Below are 13,825 nucleotides of genomic sequence, written 5' to 3'. Positions count from 1 at the left end.
CCGTTTTATATCCATTGTATTCTCTTCAAGCAGAGGTCAGGGAACACTCTTTGCTCACCCATCAGAAATCAAGTCCGCAGAGATTCTTAGATATATGTATTTACAATAGCCAAGAGCATCATTGCTGGTCTTAGAAAACCCCAAAATCGAGGGGAGGGTGTCATCAAATGTTTAGACAATCTCGACTTTAAAGTGTCGCATCGCCTTATCCTTTGGGTTTACCTCACCCACTCACTCATACTTTTATGTAGTCTTAACTATTTTTAATATTCAATGCGGTTGTTTTCTAGTTTTAGGTTGACAGGAAAAATACTGCTCGATTTTTGTGTGAGAGCATCTTGGTTTTCAGTGCCCTGTAAGCAGGTATAGTACAACCATCATTGTCATAATTTGACAGACTGAATGGGCAGCTTGGGTATTTAGTTGAATTCGGAAATTTAAACCAACTGTTTTCCTTGTTTATGTATAATTGCAATTTTCAATTTAACTACATATTGTAGTTTTTACCTGGTTTTTTTAACTACATATTGTAGTTTTTACCTGGGTTTTTTAACTACATATTGTAGTTTTTACCTGGGTTTTTTAACTACATATTGTAGTTTTTACCTGGGTTTTTGATGTGTCATCACAAATTTACAGATTCTTTTCTTGATAAATGTGAACAAGGTTTTCAGCATCATAATTAATTACAATTCACAGTTTTAAAAGAACCCATAATATTGTGATCGTAAAGAACCCATAATATTGTGATCGTAAAGAACTCATAATATTATAATTAACATTATAACATTATAAAAATTAGATTAAAAACATGGCTAAGTAATTTGTAATTTAAAATTTATGAGTTTAACAGAGATAATTTTAAAACGCTTTATAATGATTATTTGACGGAAATCAAACCAAACAAAATTTCTTAAAAAAAAACAATCTCATTTCATAGGACACTTTTATTTCTCGTAAAGAAATCTTCCTTTTTTCATAATCTATCAATAAAAACCAAATAAAAACAAAGGAATCCGTGGAATATTTTATTGTTATCATTTCAAAATGTACGAATAGCTTGCAGTATGTCAGTATAGAAAACAACAAAAAAGGCCTTATCTTATTTTAAAAATTTAATTTCAATGTTTTAAAAAGAAAAAGAAAAATTTCATTATGTTTTTAGGTTGTGGTTTAGGGATTTATTTCCCTGCAATTTTATTCGCCCGGAAATATGGATTTTTATTATGCAGTAAATGACATTATACACTTAACTAATAAACTATACTTATCATTCAAATATTAATCCAATGTTATTTTGTTTCCAATTAATTTTAAATCTGATATTTAGATTATTTGTATATATTTCGAATTTAGTTTTATATAAATTCTAAATTCTCAGGCCTAATACTACTTGTGCAATGTGCATACAATACTTTGAATTAAGAGCGCATGAAATTAAAGGTAATGCAAGTAATTACACTCGTTTTACTGTGTATTTTATACATCCTTAATTTTAAATACACATATATAAGTATATATTTTTACATCTTATACATTATAAACATACATAAATCCTGTTAGTTTTATTATCTATAACAATTTACTTTTGCATTTGCAGAATTTACTATGTGAAATGAACCTAGTTTATTTTCGCAAATTCAAATGTTAAAATCTTAGAGATTTTTTCAATCTTAATGTGTAAGCCTATACTATTTGACTGAGTTAATAGTTTGAAATATAAAAGTTCTATTATATAATTATATAATTATATATAATGGGTTGCAGAGACACAGGTTGACGAATATCAGAGTTTGCGGCAAAAATTCAGTTTCTTTATTGTATGCTTCACAATTCTGGATTTAATTTTATTATCATAACCAGGTACCTCATTTTTTGGGGTTAGATGTCTTTTTTTATAAGTCAGGATGCATCAACTTAAACTTAATGTAAAGCTTTCAACGAAGGAGGGATGTCTGCTCTCAGGGTTTTGGAATTGCTCTGAGAGTTTTGGAGCGCTCCCAGGATTTTGGAGTTGCTCCCAGAGGTTTGAAGTAAATTGTGAAAAGATTATTGGTAAATGTAGAAAAAAAAATTTTTGCTAGAAACATAAAGGTTTATTTGAGAAGGTCTAATACATCTCAACATCTTTATAAGTTATCTTATTACCAAGTTTTTTCAAATGTTTTGCCTAAAACAATCTTAAAATTGATTGGTGCCGTATAAAAATGCATTTTTACTCTACACTCACAAAATAAAAATTGTTCTATGTCAAATTAAGAGCTTTCTTTGTGGCGCACATTATACCAAAAATCATCAAATTATTAAGATATCTGAGGAAAACTAAGAAAGAAAACATAGTTTTCCTCAGTTATCTCAATAATTTGATAATTTTTTATAATTTATAAAAGATTATAAAGATGTTGAGATTAGACCAGCTCAAATGAAACCTTTATTTATCATGTTAAAAAAAAGGATTTTTTTACATTTACCAATAATCTTTAAAGTATAAGCTAAAACAAATGTCTTCAGTTTGGCTAATCAAAACTATATGATCTCCACAGGCTAATTGGACTGAAATATGAGATTTTTTCCCCTGCAAATATAGTAAAAAAGGGGTATAGCAGAGCCATTTATTCAATTTTCGGTTTTAAAGTTTCCTTTTTAAAGGACTTTTCATAAAAGGTCGGATAAATTTTCACATATTACTCCAAAACCCTGGGAGCAACTCCAAAATCATGGGAGCACTCCAAAACTCTGGGAGCAATTCCAAAACCCTGAGAGCAATTCCAAAACTCTAAGAGCAGCCACTCCTCCCTCTTTGAACCTCTGAAGCCTTAGACCATGGAGAAATGTATAATGTGTCGAGTTAAGTTGATAAAAGTTGGTGAAACGAGATCAAATTTAAAGATATCAACCTGATTGTACGGTAATTAGACATCATGTTGCACAATAGAATTAGCGGGAGCTTATTTAGGATTTCTAAGAAAGTATAATTTCAGGGCGCTTTGCGCTCACTTTTCAAGTTTTATTTTTGCTTTGTAATTATGCTTAGTTCGCAACCATTTTTCTTCAAACAATCTAAACAATGATATTTTAAGATTTTTTCGCGCTTTCATTATTTTTTTTGGAGACAACATTTTTAATTCAGACCGACTTGTGGCCATATTTCAGTCGTTTTGACATGAATTAGTTACGATCAATTATATTTATATATGATGCGGGATTTTTCATCAATATAACTTAATATTTAGGTGAAGGGGGAATTTTTAACTTAAGAGAATTGCTGGACATTATTAAAAAGTATATCTGATTTCGAATTAAAGGTAATAAAATCCAATGTTGCGTTTATATGACAATTTATTTCAAACAAATATGAAAATACGAATAGAGTTGGAAACTTTTGAAGGTATAGATTGAATTAAGCCCCTACCCATAGTTTTCTGATTTTCAAAGAAGTTTAAGGTAACCATTCTCTTCGTGTAAATCCGTTCTTATGTACTTAGATTTTTAAAATTCGTTTCAAAACTTAACTCCTTCCAAAATTTAAAGGTTTGGTTAAAGAATAATGTTTCATTTTATTGATTTGCTCCAACTCAACCAAAAGTTTTGGACTCGAACCTTTTCAAACGTGTTCTTGACATTATTAAAAAAAAGATTGGCTCTACCTGTAAGTTTTTTGGTTTAGAATTTTGATCAAAATAAACTAGGAAATAAAACTGTGTGCAATTATCAGACTGTCTAGAGATGAATCAGACATTTTACGCAGAATATTAAGTGGTTCAAATTTGGTTCTGAAATTTCGGAGAGATGGCTCATGTTGAGTTTGGGGTTTCAATTCTTTCCGAATAATTATGGATCATTTAATGTCTGGCAATACCTTTACATGCCTCTAGTCAAACTTTTCAAGGCCTTATCATTAAAAATTATACGACTAACTTTTATTAGAGTGTAAGGGAGAATTTTTAAAAAGTAAAAAAGTTCAAAAAGTACGTCGGAAAAATGTTCAAAAATAGATATTTTTACTTTTGACAAACCTATATATGACCCTTCTTTTGTTATCCCTTTTAAAGTGTTTTTAAAATATATAAATTTTAGCCCTAACTTCATTAATTTAAAAGTTATAAACCTTTTGCAATTTTTTAAACACCGACCCACCGTTTGACAGTCCTGCCGTTACAACTATGATGTTTTAGCGTTTTAATGTAATTTGATTTATTTTTTAAAAACCACAGGGGTGGGGGCGGATAACAATGTTAGGTTCTTTCCCAAAGGATTTTTCCCAAATGGCTACTTCCCAAATGTGTCACAGTCACTTCCCAAGCGGCAACTTACCAACACTGTCCAAGCCGCAGCGCACAACCCCCCCCTTGGCCACCCCATGGCAGCCAGCAGCGCCGAGAGGGCCTAACCTAACCTTTAGGAAGTTGCCGTCTGGGAAAATGCCACTTGGAAAAATACCTAACACCTGTAAAACACCCCCCTCCCCCCAATGTGATGGGGTTAAACCCGTTTAATGTTTAACCCTTACACGGCAATATTGCTCAATACATCTATTTAGTGCATAAAGTACTTTTATTAATCAGTTTCAAATGACCTTCCGTGTGCAAAGTGGAGTGTCTTATTTACAACAGTATCCCCCTTCAAATTTTGACTGACGAAGGCTAAAATACTTACATATTAAAAGTATGTATTATAACTCAAAACTTTTTTTTTACATGAAGCATTAAAATGATTTTAATAAAAAATCTTCACAATAAAAACAAAATCAATTGTGAAATTCATGAGAAAGTCATAAGCGGGGTCTGCAGCTATTGGCGTGCTTTCAATTCATATTTAAATATTTAAACAATTATCGTTGCATACAGTTTTCAAGATATTCCGAAATGGTAGATTTTTTCATAGTTTGGTCCTAAAAGTTCGGAACTGAAAGGGGCTGTACTGTGTACAGATGTTCGATTGACAAATGAACCCTTAACTTAGTAATAATAGAATTTGGGGTAAAATGTTTTTTTTTTCTGCATAAAATCTGAAATATCTCAGAAAACTTGAATTTGTATTGTCCTTTCTATACTGTACAGTTTCACTGACTAAATTGTTTTGCTAGCATGTTTCTCAGTGTAGGGCTAAACATGTTGTTATATTACGGTTGTAAAAACTAAATAGTTATTTTATAAAATATATCTGACTTTATGGCCTTCAATAAGAAAATGTATGGGACGTCATTGTGATTGCCTATAAACATTGGGATAAATAAAACTGCAGTAATAACCAAAAAACTCTGAAATAGGAAGACGACTTTTTGACCAGTTATGACTTGAAATAGTCCAATAAGCATGAAACAGTAATTGTGCAGTGTAAACAGACCCATTTTACTTACTTAGTGATTTAATAGGCGTCTAATTAATCAATTTGCTTTGTATCAACATTAAATAAAGTATTGTTATAATGTCGTCTTCCTATTTCAGAGTTTTCTGGTTATCACTGTATAGAAATGGGAAGATGACTGTAAGACTCAGCTACATTGATAACCAGAAAACTTTGAATCAATCAGACGACTTTTAAAATTATGTTATAACTTTAAAAAGTCTTGGGAGCATGAAACACGGCAATAGTGCAGTGTAAACAGACAAATTTCACTAAATTTGACTTAATAAGTGTCTTGTATTTGCTATGTAACAACATCAAATAACCTTTAGTATTGCAATAATGTCGTCTTTCTATTGTGAGACCCATTTGAGTTGATAAGTTGTTTTTTGTAAACTTCTAGTAAAACTATTTGGTAAAACAGAAATAGAATCAAATACCTTTAATTGCTTAAATGCCGTCTTCCTTATTAACAGTTTATGATATATACATAGTTTATTCAATTTTCACTTTTAAGATTAAAAGGCTTTATAAAGTAAAACATCAAAATCTTTAAATTACTCATTCAGAAAAGGTCTGCATTTAAATTCCAAATTCAAAGAGGAAAATTAAATGAGTAATAAAAAGCGCGCTATATAAAATTGGATATAAAATTGAACCAAAATAAGATCATTTTGATACCCAAAAACCTGTTAAAAGGTAAATAAACATCAGGGTTTTGAATTTTATGGGTCATTAAACATAGAAAAATATGATTTTGACATCATAACAAGAATCAGTTGATCTCTGCCCTGTGATTAGAGAAGCCAAGGGTGTAATGCAAGGAAAGTTAATTGCGGTCGTGTATACTCTGCTTACATATTGAAACCAGTTCTCTTTGGGCGGAATTTGTAAACAAGAATAGATGCATCAGAGTTCGTTTAGTATCCGAGGAGGTTTATAGCATTACATTTTGATAATTTTGATCATTCACATAATAGCTTCCTATCCCCAGAATATTTCATTGACTTTTTTATGTGAAAGATGGATCTCATGTCAAGGCTTCGACATCCGTCTTGTGTTTACATTACCGCCCAGAGACAGTACACATGCAGTACAAAAGATGTGTACAGTGTACACTTCTCAAATAACTTTCCTTGCCTTACATCCTTGGGAGAAGCTAAATTGAACACGAATTGTATCCACACCGTAGATCAGCTGTATGTACCCACACCGTAGATCAGCTGTATGTACCCACACCGTAGATCAGCTGTATGTACCCACACCGTAGATCAGCTGTATGTTGTTAACCTATTTTGTTCATACTAAAGGTTTATATATTTGACACTGGAGCATGGTGTAGTTGTCTGTCCTGTCCATATCCTTACTGACACCAGAGGCCGAATTTAAAGAATTTGAGCGGCGGCTTAAATTTAAGCCGCGGCTCAAATATGGTTGGTTTCACTTAAGTATTCAATGTTTCAAGATTTAAGCCGGTTTTTGGCGGATTTAAGACGCGGCTCAAATTCATTAGATTCGGACACAGTTTTGATATTTGCATTAAGTGAGCAGTGTAAAATTTAAAGACTGATCACTGCAAGATATCTTTATTCGGTAAACAAAATACACTGCATACATGAAAGTAAATAATATCGTGAAAAAATGTATTTCAATAATGCCACTGATTACGAATTAATGCCATAAATAAGACTAGACGAGAACTCGGTATAAATACTGATCGTCAATAAATAATAAAGCTGTGGTAAAACTAGACTGAGGTTTAAGGTCTCCAGAGCAAACCAGTTTATCACGGGAACTAGGAAATCTGAACTTAGGATTGGACTCTGGATTTCTGGATTAAGGTTTGGACTCTGAAATTCTGGAATCATGTCTGGACGTGGAAAGGTTTCTCTAGAAACTTGCAAGGAACTGGGAAAAGTAAGAAATGGAGTAGTAAGGGTCAGGATGGTTTTAAAAATAGAAAATTGTAAAAGGTTGGAGTGATAATCTGATAGAAGATAAGGAAAATGACAGATCTGAGAAAAGATTTGGGAATTATCTGCCATATGTGGGCTGAGCAGCTGAGCACTGTTGTCTAGGGACCTGCTGGCACTGCTGACGTGGAACATTCTTGCACTCCTGTCGAGGAACACTGGAACACTCCTGATCGGGAACACTGCGACACTGCTGTCTTGGAACATTCTTACACTCTTGGCTGGGAACATTACGACACTGCTGCCTGGGAACACTCTGGCACTGCTCTCTTGGAACATTCTGGCACTGCTGTCGTGGAACATTCTTGCACTCCTGTCTTGCGACCTGTCTGGGAACATTCTGACATTGCTGTCTTGGAACCGTTGAACACTCCTGATCAGGAACTGAACGGCACTGTTGTCTGGGAATGTTTCTGCACTCTTCCTTGGCAACCTGTCTGGAAACATTTTGGCACTGCTGTCTGGGAACAGATCTGCATTCCTCCTTGGGAACATTTCTGCATTCTTGTCTGGGAACGTTGTTACATTGCTGTCTGGGAACGTTTGAGCACTCTTCTCTGTTGACTTGTCTGGGAACATTCTGGCATTCCTGCCTGGGAACAGTCTGGCACTGTTGTCTAGGAACACTGCGACACTCTTGCCTGGGAACACTTCTGCATTCTTGTCTTGGGACGTTCTGACACTGTTGTCTGGGAACACTTCTGCACTCTTGCCTGGGAACATTGTTGCACACTTCTCTTGGGATATTATTGCAGACCTGTTCCTCAACCCTCCTGGGAACCTGTTCGCACTGTTGCCTGGGAACACTTCTGCATTCTTGTCTAGGAACATTAGAACATGCCTGTCTTGGAACATTGTTGCACACTTGCCTTGGTACATTTCTGCATTCCTGTCTTGGAACATTAGAGCACTCTTGTCTTTGAACCTGGCGCGGAACATTGTTGCATTGTTGCCTGGGAACATTGGTACATTGTTGCCTGGGGACATTGTTGCATGCTTGTCTGGGAACATTTTTGCATTCTTGCCTTGGAACATTGCTGCATTCTTGTCTGGGCACCTGTCTGGGAACATTTCTGCATTGTTGCCTTGGAACATTGGTGCACTCCTGTCTTGGGACCTGTCTACAAGCTGGGGCAGCAGCTGCTCCATATCCTGAAGAAGCTGATCCTGCTCCACGAGCATCTCCTCCAAATCCTCCGAATCCTCCGGAGCCTCCAGATCCACCAGATCCACCATAAGTGGGCTGAGCGCTGTCACAAACCTCGTCGTAGACAGTGTTGCAAACCTGTTCATTTACGGTGTCGCATTGTTGTTCATTAACAGTGTCTTGGACGGTGCGGCATTGCTGTTCTTGGACAGTGTTACATACTTGCTCATTGACAGTGTTGCAAACCTGTTCGTTGACTGTGGAACACTGCTGTTCCTGGACTGTAGTGCACTTTTCCTCATTGACGGTGTCGGTGACAGTCCGGCACTGCTGTTCCTGAACTGTATTGCACTCCTGCTCTTGCACTGTGTTGCACACTTCCTCGTTAACTGTGTTACATACCTGCTCTTGGACAGTATTGCACTGCTGCTCCTGTACTGTACTGCACTGTTCCTCATACTTGGTCATGTACTGGGTTTCACACTTCTGCTCCTGGATGGTATTGCACTGCTGCTCGTTTACAGTATTACATTGCTCCTCATTAACAGTGGAGCACTGCTGTTCTTGAACTGTGTTACATTGCTGTTCATTAACGGTAGAGCATTCCTCTTCCTGTACGGTGTTGCATTGCTGTTCGTTAACAGTATTGCACTTCTGTTCGTTGACAGTATCTGTGACAGTTCTGCACTGCTGTTCCTGAACAGTATTGCAGACCTGTTCATTGACTGTGTTACATTCCTGTTTGTTGACGGTATTACATTGCTGCTCCTGAACTGTGTTACACTGCTGTTCATTTACTGTATCATATTTGGTTTCGCACTTCTGTTCATTTACAGTATTGCACTCCTGTCTTGTGGTAGGACGGCATTGCTGTTCTTGCACAGTGTTACATTGCTGTTCGTTGACAGTGTCTGTAACAGTGTTGCACTGCTGTTCATTAACTGTGTTGCATTGCTGCTCATTTACAGTATTGCACTGCTGTTCGTTTACAGTGCTGCATTCCTGCTTCTGTACAGTGTTGCACTGCTGTTCGTTTACAGTGCTGCACTCCTGTCTGGTGGTGGCACGGCACTGCTGCTCTTGTACTGTATTACACTGCTGTTCGTTAACAGTGTTGCACTCCTGTTCGTAAACTGTAGTACAGCTGTCCTGTTGGGCTCCGCCGTATGAAGAGCTGGCGGAGGCAGCTGCCTGTCCGTATCCTGGTAGCTGAGCACTACGCTTCTGGATAATTCTCTTAAAGAGGTTTCCGTAGGAAGCGTTGGGGGCGGAGAGAGAGCAGGAGATTAAGCTCACAGCCAGGACAGCCTTAAATAGAGTACATTAATGAAAACTTAATATTGTCTTGAATATACAGGGTGTCACACTAAACATGACAATAAAAAATATCTCAACCTAAACACTTTTCATTAGGTACATCACACTATAAATATTCGTTTTATTTTTTTATTAAAATTATGTAATTAGACTGCTATAGCTATCAAAGATCAAGAACGATATCTTATCATCTGTCAACTGTCATGTTTATTAAGACATCCTGTAGCTCTTCAGCTTCTTTCAGTTTTATCTTGAATTCAATGATTTGGAACAAATAATTAATTGTCATCATTGTTCCGTTGTCTTGGCTTATTTGTTAATAATTAAAGTTATGCAGGGGCATTTTTGTTGCAGCGGCGGGGGGGGGGGTTGGCACTAAAGATAGCTTTCATAAACTTTGTATATTCTTTTATAGTTGTAAAGATATTGCAACGCATTTCTAAATACCATCACTGTTTAAATATAATATTTGAAAATCTAAAACTTATAACATTGTAATTTCCGTAGTTTGATCGAGGATTTAAAAATTATGCACGAACTGACTTTTCTTTTAACCATTATAAACACTCAGAACAAAGTGTTTGTGTTTTTTATCTTTGCAAATAGTATGTATTTTTAGCAATTTGATATATTTGATATTTATCTTCCTGTTTACGTATCCATAGCTAAACAAACTCATTACAGCTTAAACATATATCAAGTCATTTCAGGCCTTTGTCAGTAAAAATTGCAAGATCATCCATTGTTGCAAAAATAAATTGAACTCATCCCCCCACTTCCACTCTGTCATACACAGCCCCGTATTTCACGACGTCTTTTTTGCTATGCCCCACGTTGAAGACCATTTTTAGAATTTCAGCATTCCTTCTTTTCATATTCTCTTTTTCACGTGTCACATAAATCATATTAAAATTTTCCGTACCGATAGGAGTGTGTGTGTTCTCATGGTCAGACGGAGCAGTGCACTGGTCGCTGGTCCGTCACAAACTGAGGAAACCCCGGATGATCAACATCTTATATAAGCGGCGCCTCGGACCCTACTATGGGTTGAGGAGAGTTGGGGAGAGCGTCTGGCGCCAACCCAAGCGCCAGGCACCAGGATGAGTACATGAGCTGGCAACAGTGTTTTGAGAATTGTAAATGTGTAGAAATGGTCAAGGGTCCTTCCAGGCGCCCCAGGCGGGAGGAAGAGAAGGAAAAGCCCAGTGAACCCAGGGAGTGCCGGGGTGGGGTGGGTATGTTTCTCCATTATTGTCTATTTTTTTCCTCTATATTCTCTTTTATTTTTATAGTTTAACTCTGTATTTTTAATTACATTTAATGTAGGAAAAAAAATACATTTTTTCTGTTTTTATTATCATTTAAATTTAAGTTAATTTTTTCCTTCTATTTGGAGATTTTTAATTTTTTCCACTTTTACCCTCATTGAGAATCTTTTTGTCTATTTCTTCTTTATAAACTTTTTTTCTTCCCTTTTCCTTTCTTTTAATATTTTCTTTCTTTATTTTTTAATCATTTAATGTTTTTCTGCTTTAGGTACATTTTACTCACTTTTCACTTTTCCCTTATGCAAAAAATGCAAAATAACTTTTGCTCTCAAACCCCAAATCTGAACTGTTCAAAAAAAGAGAAATTATCAAATATTTCCTTAGGTTTATCAAGCATAAAAATAAGCGAAAAAAAAGGAAAATAATTTTAAAATTTATCTTTCATGAAAAAAATCACTAAATCTTAAAAAAATGTTCATGACCTAGATCCGGATTCATTTTTTTCCAATGCAGATCTATAGGATCCGGATCAGCATCAAAATCAAATGAATCCTAAGCACTTTATGCAACAAGATACATTCATAATTCAAGCTGGCCAGCTACAGATCAAGATTTGCGCTATTATTGCGAATGGAAACCCTAGTTTTTTTTTAATATTTTTTTCTCGCCAAATTTTTTATAAACTTATTTTTTTATTCTATTTCCAGTCTTATTTTTGTATTTTGTCGTTTTCACATGACTATTTTTGTTATTGATTTAAGATTAATTTTACTTTTCTTCAGCTCTTTGAATTTTGATGCCATTTAAGTTAACCATATCACGATACTATGTTTTTTTTCTAAAAAACTTAAAAACGGCTCAAATTAGAACGCTAAAACTGTTTCACTTTTTTATAGTTGAAACAAATTTGGCTATAAATTTTTTTTATGCATAGTGCACGCCAATCAAACAGTCAAACGTCGGGTCGGTGTTTCAAAAAAATCAGAAATGGTTAATATCTTTTTCTTAATTAAGTTACAGGGCTAAAGTTTATGTACTTATTTGTCCGATGTACTTTTTGAACTTTTTAAAATCATAGGAGGGTGGGGAAACATCCCCCCCCTCTAATTAGACAAAAATAGCCCCTTTGCGATTGGGTTAAATCTAAAATTTAAGCATTCTTTTACGTAATTATTTTGAATTCAATATGTTTACTCTAATGTATATTGGTGTTTATTTGTTTACTTAGACTTGACTAAACAAATACAAATATTCATGTTTATGGTTGCACCCAACAATCTAAAATAAAAATAAAGTTTAGCAACTTATTTCTAAAAAAAAATGTTTGAACAGGGAACAAGTTTTCAACAATATGACTGAAAGGTGTTTGTTTGAATCCTTCTTTCTTCTTTCTTCTTCTGTCTTGAAATGCTATTTAATCTGCCCTAATATGTAATTAAAAATAGATGACCTTGAAATATCATAATTTCCGATTATTTAGACTCGATCATTATAAAACATTCAGATGTAAACATGGGTATATACTATTAAATCTTCAATAGATAATAAAAAGATAATATAAAATATACAAAATTGCTTTGCCTATAGCTATACTAGCTTTTAATATTCATAACGATACCCTTCTACAACATTAAATAGTCACATCATTAAGTGGTCACATCATTAAGTGGTCACATCATTAAATTAATTGGTCACATCATTAAGTGGTCACATCATTAAGTGGTCACATCATTAAGTGGTCACATCATTAAGTGGTCACATCGTTAAGTGGTCACAACATTAAGTGGTCACATCATTAAGTGGTCACATCATTAAGTGGTCACATCATTAAGTGGTCACATCATATTAAGTTGTCACATCATTAAGTGGTCACATCATTAAGTGATCACATCATTAAGTAGTCACATCATTAATAAGTCACATCATTAAGCATGGTCACATCATTAAGTGGTCACATCATTAAGTGGTCACATCATTAAGTGGTCACATCGTTAAGTGGTCACAACATTAAGTGGTCACATCATTAAATGGTCACATCATTAAATGGTCACATCATTAAGTGGTCACAACATTAAGTGGTCACATCATTAAGTGGTCACATCATTAAGTGGTAGCATCATTAAGTGGTCACATCATTAAGTGGTCACATCATTAAGTGGTCACATCATTAAGTGGTCACTTCAGTGAGCGCCCACGTCATAAATTGTGCACATCAGAAAGTGGTCATTTTTCGCCATATAGCAAATTGTAATCATAGCATTATGTTTATTGGATATGACTGCATAGACTTACGCAATATGCATTCAAATGCACAAATGCGGATTAAATCAAGATAAAATTCCAATATTTAAACTAAATACATTTCTGATACATTCATCAGAACCAAAATGATTTAACGCATTCCTCTGATTAGTACAATTCATAACAAACTAATACTTCTAAATGTTTATGTATTAAACCAACTTAAATCCCTATCTATGTATCTTAATATGAAGGTCACTAGGGAATACAATGCGTCGAAATTACAATCTATCTTTCCTTTCCGAAAAAGTCAATATTTCGTGTGCAAATATTCAAATATGTAAAATTTGATCTAGGAAGATCTTTTTCAGCATAGATTACACAGATGGGACAAGAGTGCTAGTAGACGTGTAATCGATGGAACTAAATAATCCATTTTCTGAAATTGTTGTTCCAACTGTGAATCTCACTAATACAACAACTGCATTTGTTGTTCTTACTTTATAGTCTTTGGATCTATAACTATTGTTGTT

The 13,825-nt window shown here is 34.7% G+C and overlaps 1 protein-coding gene across 1 annotated transcript; it reads right to left on the bottom strand.

Moving 5' to 3' along the window:
- Window positions 1–7,288: 7,288 nt before the first annotated feature.
- Window positions 7,289–10,813, bottom strand: LOC111702550 (axoneme-associated protein mst101(2)). Its single transcript, XM_023474283.1, has 2 exons — window positions 10,706–10,813; window positions 7,289–9,774 (listed from the first exon to the last, which is right to left on the bottom strand). Exons 1-2 carry the CDS (start codon window positions 10,727–10,729, stop codon window positions 7,381–7,383), a joined length of 2,418 nt encoding a protein of 805 aa, XP_023330051.1. The 5' UTR covers window positions 10,730–10,813; the 3' UTR covers window positions 7,289–7,380.
- Window positions 10,814–13,825: the final 3,012 nt, after the last annotated feature.

The sequence above is a fragment of the Eurytemora carolleeae genome, unplaced genomic scaffold, assembly GCF_000591075.1.
Source record: "Eurytemora carolleeae unplaced genomic scaffold, Eaff_2.0 scaffold138, whole genome shotgun sequence".
Classification (NCBI taxonomy): domain Eukaryota; kingdom Metazoa; phylum Arthropoda; class Copepoda; order Calanoida; family Temoridae; genus Eurytemora; species Eurytemora carolleeae.
The sequence above is the reverse complement of the archived record's forward strand: the minus strand, read 5'-3'. Positions and strand labels throughout refer to the sequence as shown.